General features: G+C 43.0%; 1 protein-coding gene across 1 annotated transcript; it reads left to right on the top strand.

Annotated features, from left to right (window-relative positions):
• The first annotated feature begins 5,649 nt into the window (after positions 1–5,649).
• LOC147819178 (neurexin-2-like) lies at positions 5,650–9,018 on the top strand. Its single transcript, XM_087173671.1, has 2 exons — positions 5,650–7,041; positions 8,969–9,018. The coding sequence occupies exons 1-2, from the start codon at positions 6,330–6,332 to the stop codon at positions 9,016–9,018; spliced, it is 762 nt and encodes a 253-aa protein (XP_087029797.1). The 5' UTR covers positions 5,650–6,329.
• Positions 9,019–9,313: the final 295 nt, after the last annotated feature.

The following is a 9,313-nucleotide window of genomic DNA, read 5'->3' as shown; positions in this document are numbered from 1 at the left end:
CTCTATTATCCTTTGTCTGGATTACTGTACTTCATAAATATTTCATACCCTTCAGTCGTTTTTTATTGCACTTGAAAAGTGTTTCAGTGTCATATTTACAATTCTAAATAAGGTGTCGTCTGTTTGGAGGGAAAAAAAGAAGAAGAAAGCAGAACACTGAACTCTGTGTAGCACTGTTGGGCAGTGAAGTATTCAAGCCAGACTTCACCTGACCGTCTGTGAGCTGAGCGTTTGCGGAAGAAGGAAGATGAAAGCCTGGCACAGCTTCACACAACAGGTGTAGTCTGGTCTGTGGGGAATCTGGAGACCTGGGGCCAAGGCGGAGCTCTGCAAGAGATGGATTAAACACCAAAACACACACACACACACACACACACACACATTTACTCCAAGGCGTAATGCAAGTGTGCTGAACTCATTCTTCCACAACAAAAAAGCACAGAACAAAAACTCCCCCAACCATACACAAGCAAACGCGTGACCTCCGTGCCCACCTGACATTGTAAGCCAAATACTAGGATGTTAACCATATCCAGGGTAATAGCAGTTGACTGTTGCTTAATAGAGAAGCAGACCTTAAGTGAAAATACAGAAAGTACACCAGTTTCTGTTTCTGACATATTTATAATAAGATTTGATTGAATTTCGGCAAATACCAATCAAGTTAGCTGCATTTCAGCTTCTCTCCATTGCTGTCTTGTTGTCTCTGTGCTAATGCTGGTGTAGCTAAGCTGCTGAAGGCGTGGAAATCATGTCACCTGGCTCAAATGAATTATTTAACATGTTGGCAGTCACTCAGTACTCCCAGTTGGTGCATTCAGATAAATCTGTCAGATGGGTTTATGCCACAGACTTTAAAAAAAAAAAAATGCAAATTCTTAAGTATTTTCTTTTTGTCATTGAATCAAAAATCTTTGTCATAAGTTAGGAGGTGAAAATAAGAAATGGGACACTTTCTACTGCTGTGTGGACGTAGCCAAAGACTCTAAGAGAGTTGGAGCAAAGTTTCTGTCAAGATCGTGCCAACACTCCTCATGGCTCACATGGCAATGCAGTTATCCTGAGGGCAGCAGAGCTTTGCTTGGATAAAAAGTCGTGTTAGGGTGTATGAGACTGGGTACTTCTTGGTTTTTTTTTGGGGGGGGGGGGCTCAGTCTGGTTGCCCTGCGCTGCTCTGCCGCAGCTTAGCCAAGCACTGTGAGCAAGAGAGCTGTCCCTTTTCTTCAGTAAGGAATTGAGGCAGACGGATGTCACGCTAGCAGCTGGGGGGTGGGGTGGGTTGGGGGTGGCAAACATGTTATTTTTGGATTGAAACTGGACCGAAGCTGGATCGTACAAACCATTTGTAAAACAATGCTCCAGCCAAATGCTGTAGAAGAGACATTGTAGAGTACAACTGTGACAAAAATCATAATCCCAAATGTGGGCATAAATATAGACGCACACAAACTCACACTGAGTATACAGTACATGGTCCAGATGAACACTACTCTGTCACACAAGGATGTTTGCTCTGCTGAATGCAGACAGCTGCACACGCAACTAGAATCAATCACAACCACACGCTCTCACACATACAGCACAACCCTCGGAGCTCTAGTTATCTCTCGAGGCTTGTTATGTTTCCTCAGTGTCCTTGGGATTTAATAGTACCATCAGCAGTGCCTACCAATACCCCATAATAACTATACCAACACAATGCATGGAGGATAACACTGAAACTCCACATAGTAAACCTTGATAACACAGCACTGTGAAAAGACCAGGAAACGCTGCTTCCCTCTGTGGCGGGAGAGAGTCCCCAACCAGACAGAAATAACTCGATGAATATTCAATTTGGCCAAGGAATATTCCAAATCTATTTCCCCATAAGGGACACAGATGTGGTTAAAGGAATGGTTGATTAAACAAGTGTAAGCTCTCAAATTGTTCACAAAATGCAATTCTTTTGGTCCCAGTGTTGAGGGGATTTATCATGTTTTTTGTTGACATTCATAATGGCAATTAAAACAGTCATGATTCTCTGTGTGTGTGTGTGTGTGTGTATGTATGTACGTTTGGGTCTTGGTGGTTCATGATGTAGTATATGTCTGCACTTCAGTACGATTATGTGTACATTTATCCCAGCCTATGTTAATGTACTGTTAAGTGTACCTATCCATATGTGTATCTGAGCATGCCTCTTGTCTGTCAACAGGATCTTTGTTTCTTCTCATAAATGCTGTTAATTGAATCCTGTGAATCACACCTGCTACTTTACATACTGTATGTTTCTATGCTAGCATGTGCAAACACGCAGATTGGGACCCTGGTACTCAGAGACCAAAATAAACCTGCTTGGTTTTATCACTCCTAGAGTCATGTTGCGCCTGCTGTGTTTTAGAAGACGTTTGTGTGACAGTGTTTCACATTTAACAGCAGTTTGACATACACTAAGACTTGTGTTCTTAGAGCTAGATGTGTGTAGAGAGGGAATCATGACGCACCTCATGCAGGGCTCCAGCCCTCCTGTTGCTGTCAGAAACTGAAAAGCCTTAAAGCGAGAAGGTGCACGCTCAACAGCAACAGCAGAGTACAACATCTCCAGCTGAAATTTAAGAAGCTAGCTGTAAGGAAAATGGCAACACATAGAAGATGAGCCTAACTCCAAGCTGTTTTTTTTTTTTTTGTTTGTTTGTTTTTTGCATGACCACAGACAAGCTGCCACCTGTACCTTCTCACCACAAGTATGCTGACATCCACCAGTGGTAACACTAACTGATTTTTGATATTATAGGATAACAATCAAAACCAACCCACTACCACAGCTTAGACTAAAACTACAATTACTGTCTCATGCTTGTCTGCCTCTGCCACTAAAAAGTGTTTTGTGAGGTCACACTGACCTTGACCTTTGACCTTTGACCACCTTTGACAAATCTAATCAGTTTGTCAGTGGACATTTGTACCAGATTTGAAGAAATTCCCTCAAGGTGTTAGAGATATTACTTCACAAGGCCAAAACTGTTTTTTGTGAGGTGTGTTTGTGCCAAATGTGCAGGGATACCCCTTGAGGAGTTCTGGAGGTATTGCATTCACTAGGCCATAATCATGTGGTGTGAGGTCACCGTGACTTTGACCACCAAAACCCAAGTGAGTATTTGTGCCAAATTTGAAGAAGTTTCGTCAAGGCGTTACTGAGATATCGTGTCCACGAGAATCGGACGTATGGACAGACAACCCGAAAAAAAAATGTATCATACACGTTAAACATATTTTTTTTAGTTTAGTCTGTGTTTGCCATGACCGGATGAAGCTGAAATTTCACCCTTTTCTTACAACTGTGAAATCACTTATATCATTTACTGTGGAGGCCATCATAGCTGTGCTCATATTTGTAGGATTGAAAGGTTGTGACACATGCTACTGTCTTTAAAAACATAAGAATCTGTGACTATTATTGTTAACTTTTGTATGTATTTTTGGAATGATGTAAGGCCCATTATTGCTGTCAACAAGCAAATTTTCTCCCAACCTAAAACAACTGAATACCGAGCATGGTGTGTAGTGTGCTTCCAATATTGAAAATACAAGCTTGCAACATTACTGCCTCTTGCTTGCCAACATGGAAATCCCTCAGAGAAAGAATAGCCACGATATTATTTGTTTTCCTCCCTCTTCCGTTTCTCACAGCTCTGTCTGTCCCCTCTGTCCTCCCTCATCTTTCTCCATTGACATTAAGCCTCGCCCCTCTGAGATTATGATTATGCAGCCTTTCTCTCGCTCTCTTTCTCTGTCTGTATTTCTCCCACCCTCCCTCCCCTCCTCTGCATGTATGCTAGTGTCATTGCTGTTGTCACTTTGAAGCCGTGCGGAATAGCACAAGGGAGCATGAGCAGTGGTGAGCGTGGCTTTAATTGTAGACTGTCTGCGGTGGAAAATAAAACTCACTCAAGAAATAATGGCTAGGGATTAGGTCGAGCCCCAGGGTCAAGACCAGCTATTCAGATAGCTACATAGACGCTGCGGCACTCCACTCTGAATCACATTTAATTTAATAATGTGTGCGTTTGCATATGCATGTCCAAAGTGTGTGTGCGCCACAGTGTAAGGGTGTAATTTATCAAATACATCTCATAGACCTTTTTTTGTTTATTTGTAAACGGTGATGACTTTTTTGTAACTGGAAAGTGCCCGTTAGTGGTGTCAGCCGTCAGTTTACAACATACAGACAGGTGACACATTAAAGGAAAAACCTGAGAAATGAGTGGAGGAACAGGACGACAATGCCCCCATCCACAGGGTACGAGGGGTCACTGAATGGTTTGATGAGTATGAAAATTATACAAATCATATGATATGACCTTTTCAGTCACCAGATCTCAACCCAGTTGAACACCTATGGGAGATATTGGACCAATGTGATAGACAATGCTCTCCACCACCATCATCAAAACACCATATGGGGGAATATCCTATGGAAGACTGATGTTAAGCACTCGAGTAGGGTTAATTGACTTTTAGAATAAAGGTGCATTGAAGCTGTTGTGGTGGCGTGCGGTAAGACATCAGTCTGTAGGATTATTGATCAACTGGACAGCAATTATTGTACTGATTTGCCAAACAAATACAAAATAGAAAAGGTAACAGTGAGCGAACAAAGTCTGGACTTTTTAAATCCATAGACGCTCACCCTGTAAGACATCCTCAGTCATTACGTTGTAACGCCAATGACATTATGAATAAAAGTCAATGTCAAATCACAGATAAAATATCACCCTGTACCCCATTTATTCACACATACATAAACACTGAGTCATGTTATAGCTAGCTATGTTTACATTCTACTTCTGCTTACAGGCTAATGTTGCTAGCATTGGTCAACGGTTTGTACCGTTATGAAGCTGCCTACTGAGAATGCCAGCTTCGTGGTTGCTGCTGTTACTAATTTATCATTGTTAACTACATCATTGACTCTGCCTTTGTGTGTGATTTCATCAGTCCAGTCTGTTTCATGGCTTCCAACCTTATAATATGTCTGCGTTTGCTTCAAAGGGCATCTACAACGACTGTATTCTATAAGCTCATGTTTCTTTTTGCATTCACTTTCTGACGTCCAGAGACACACAAGACTTTTCCTTATTTCGATGATCTCACCCATTTCACTCCACTTGTTTCCACTGTTTTTCTGCAACCATGACGCAACTGCACTGACGTAACTGTGACATCCACTCAACTGGTTTATTGCTGATTGGCCAAAAACTGCACTTGTATAACACCTCTCTTCACTGCATATGAAACCATTATGTTCGGTGTCAGAACGATGCCTGACATCTACTGAAATGACTGAGAGCGAGCAGATGAAATAAGACATTCATATTGCTCAGGCCCCTGTGGGAAGTATGGAACCAAATTCATTGCTCAGATCTAGACAAACTTTTTATTTTTTGAACTGTCAGCTCTTAACTGAAAAGGGCATGGGGATTTTCATATTCAGTGCATGGTGTCTAAAAGTGTAAGCGAAAGCAAACTACAGATGACGGAAAAAAGAAAATAAATACTATTTTAAAAAAGGTCTATTGTGTTTATTCAGGTAGAAATGCACCGAAGGATGTTTGCATGTAATTTACAGATGTTTTTTTTTTTTTTTTTGTGTGTTTCTTCCAGATCCCCACCTGCCACCATAATGAAGGGACCCATACCTGAGTAAAACATCATGTTCCATACGTTTCTGGCGAAGAATGGGTGTATGCTGAAACCATGAAGGCATCGCATGCTCTATCAGACACCAGCTAGCTCTAATACCCGTCTACTCCACAGCTCCCTCTCTTTTGCTCATTTTCTTCTGCTTGCACCCCCCTTAAAGAAAGATCACAATCGGATAACTCTTCCCCCAAGCTTTTGGCAGCGGCTCACATTTCCTGGAAATTGCACCGAGATCTGGATTCTAGAGACAAAGATTCTATTTTCGGTCCAGGGGAGACCGAAGGCTTTTGAAGAAACGGCTGTGTTGAAATTATCATATCCCCCCCTCTTTTACTCTCCCGCTATTCCTCATTCCTTTCCTCCAAGTCCCAGAGGCACCAACTGATGGAGAGACGAAGGAGAGAGTCAGGATAAGGACAAGAATTAGAGCATCAGAGAGAAGGGGAAATAACTGCTGATTCGTCAGGAAAATTGTAGTAGGGCCACTGTGAGGATTACTATCCCCAGTTAGCTTTATATCCCAGTTGTTCAGTGTTACATAATAATTGCTGTTTACATCTGAAATCTGTTAGCTACAGTGAAGACATTACCTCTGTGGTTCACTACACCTATAAGACATAAAGTAGAGAAGGGGAAACTTGAGGATGACAAGGGGGTTAAGATTCCTCTGTTGGCCCCTGTGGCCTCTGGCCCTCTCCAGCCTGCTCAGTACAGTGAAGATGCTGGAATTCGGTGGAGCACCTGGCCAGTGGGCACGCTACGGCCGCTGGGAAGCAGGATCAGTGGGCGAGCTAAGCTTCAGTCTCAAGACCAACATTAGCAAAGCCTTGGTACTCTACCTGGACGACGGCGGCAACTGTGACTTCTTGGAGCTCCTGATTGCCGGCGGGCGCCTCCAGCTGCGCTTTGCCATCCACTGCGCCGAGCCGGCCACTTTGCACATGGAGACTAGGGTGAACGACGACCGCTGGCACATGGTCTTGCTCACCCGCAACTTTCGAGAGACCCTCCTGATGGTGGATGGAGAGACAAAAGTGGCCGAGGTGAAGTCCAAGAGGAAGGAGATGGCGGTGGTCAGCGACCTGTTTGTGGGCGGGATCCCGCCTGATGTGCGCCTGTCTGCGCTGACGTCCAGTACAGTGAAGTATGAGCCACCCTTCCAGGGCTTGATCTCAAATCTCAAGGTCGGGGAGATGCCTCCTACTTTGTTAAACAGCCAGGGCATTCAGAGCGACCTGGAGTACCTGTGCACCAAACAGAACCCGTGCTTCAATGGAGGGTTTTGCTCTATTCAGTATGGAGAAGTTCACTGTGACTGCACCCACACCCGCTTCAAGGGGAAGTACTGCAAGGAAGGTAAGGAACCATCACCTTGTCCTGGCTTTACGCTGATTTATATGCATTGCTAGTGTATGCTAGGGCATGCTAAACCTTAGCTAACTTACAACTGTTTTAGGTCTGTTTTCTTGGTTACTCAAAATCTCTATGACGTAATGAGATGTTGATGATTTACCGCTGAGGTTTATTGGTGTCTGTGCAGCAGTTGAGTTTGCTGAGGGTCAGCGACAGGAGAGGTTCTGCATAGTGAGGGCAGTTGCTGATTTTCTGATGTGTATAAATTATACTAAAATAGACTTTTCTTGACCTTTTCAAGTGTCTTGCAGAGAGGTCACATATGAGTCATCTCTTTTAGTGGCAGTAGGATGATGGTGTTGTAGTAGGGTTTAACAGTGGAGGTATAGACCCAGCAAGGGTTCAGAGAAAGGACGGTGTGTTGATTTCTGAACAAGCTACCTGAGGCAGACCTTTTGCTATTTCAGTCTTCTATTGTCAAAATAATAGAAGTTTCTTTGCCTGAAAGATTGAGTTGTTGAAGGAAAAAAAAAAAACACTTTTTGTTCAGGTGTTCAGGATTATGTTACTCATACAAGAGTTTCAGACATGGCACAGGTGCTACTTTGAATGTAGCTGGATTTTTTTTTGAAAACAATACTTAACATCAAAGGTGCTGAATATCTAAACAGATTTATTTCAAATGCAAAATCACGCATTGGAATTCTTCTCTCTCTTTCCATCTTTCTTTTCTTTTTATTCTTTCCTTCTCTCTCACTTCTTACTTTCTTTCCTATTGTCTCTGGCGTACACCCTGCTCTTGCCTTCATTTGCTCTTGGGTTGTGCTCCTGTGCTGTCAGCTCATGTCAAACTCTGTTCTGTTTTAAACCTCTGGCTCCCTTCTTCACTGACACATCCCATTTCCATATCTATGGTTGCCCCCCCCCTTCATGTTCATCCATCTCTCTTTCGTCCTGCAGCATTTCTGTCTACCTTCTCCTCTCATGGCTATCTGGGCTTTCCATCTCTCCTCATCTCCCTCCCCCTCTATGTCTCTCCCGAGTTCACTACCTTACTCCAATTATCTCTTTTTCACCTTTACCCACTCTCAGCACTTCGCACTCCAGCCTCTCCTCCTCCTGCACTTACCCCCCCCCCCGTCTTTCATCCTGTCTGCATCTCCACACCTTGCTTGTGAATTCTCTCATACCCTATGCAGCCATCAGAAATTGCATGCTCTGTCTTGATCATTTGTAACGGAGGGGGAAGGGGGGGCACCCCTTCATCCTAAATTATCTACACTTTTTTGTTTGTCATATGTTCTATTAATATAACACTACAACCTCCATAATAATCAATAGACTCAGTAGCTCCTGCCTTGTTCTGTGTGATGAAATGACTTGTAATTACTGAATCTTCAAAAGGTAGATAACTACTTTGCCACAGTTGTGTGCCGATTGTTTGAAGGCTTGCAATTTTGTGGCTCTCACAGATAAGCTTTAACAGTGCTGAAAAGAGGAACAAACACAATATTTTGTTCAATTTTTTTGTTGGTGAATTGCTTTTGATAGATCTGAAGTAATAAGAATAAAATCGGCATGCAGGCACGTTTTAGATCAAAGCCTTTAAGTTGTTTTGATGTGGAAAGTCTGGAACAGTCTTGGACAGTTTAGCGTGAGAATCTGCATTGTTTCTGTCTTTTGCGTCTCTTTTTCTGAAGAAGGCAAACAAAATAAAAAGCACAATCCTCCATTTCTTGCGGATGAGTTCTTGCTGTTTTGAGGCCCTATAGCACAGCAAATGATGTTACTGCTGGACAGCAGTATAGGTCTGTATCTTTCTTTCTTCCTCTCTCTCTTTGTCTCTCTCTCTCTCATATTTCACAGTTCCTTTAATTCTTCAAGCATTTTCTCCCTCTCTCTATCTCTCTCTCTGTGTGCTCTGTGTCAGATTGCTGTGTGGTTGCTGGAAGCAGATACTGCTGCCTGGCTCTCGGCTAAATTGAGAGTGGAATACCAATGCAGTAGTACAGTGACTGCAGGAAACATTTGTCCTTTTGAAATGGAGAGAGACAGTAAGATAGAGGGAGAGGATGGAAGGAAGGAGGAGAGAAACGGAACAAGAGAGAGAGAGAGAGAGAGAGAGAGCAATGACTAATCAACAGTGAGAAACGGAGAGGAGAGCAAGACCGAGAAAGACAGTACGGAGATATTCATTTGCTCAGTGTTAATTTATTTTCAGAGATGTTCTTTGGTTTGAGGACTGTAAAGTGGGTCATTATGGCTGACTGCCAGT

The sequence above is a fragment of the Seriola lalandi genome, unplaced genomic scaffold (assembly GCF_002814215.2).
Source record: "Seriola lalandi dorsalis isolate HSWRI2012SDOR001 ecotype SW California unplaced genomic scaffold, Sedor1 jcf7180002054263, whole genome shotgun sequence".
Lineage (NCBI taxonomy): Eukaryota > Metazoa > Chordata > Actinopteri > Carangiformes > Carangidae > Seriola > Seriola lalandi.
This window is presented reverse-complemented; position numbering and strand designations above follow the sequence as displayed.

What these genes read in the sequence shown, in the direction of transcription:
- LOC147819178 (XM_087173671.1), top strand. Translation starts at nt 6,330, where the DNA reads ATGACAAGGGGGTTAAGATTCCTCTGTTGGCCCCTGTGGCCTCTGGCC. An exon ending in GGGGAAGTACTGCAAGGAAG is followed by an intron (nt 7,042 to 8,968) that starts GTAAGGAACCAT and finishes GCTCTGTGTCAG; the next exon opens with ATTGCTGTGTGGTTGCTGGA.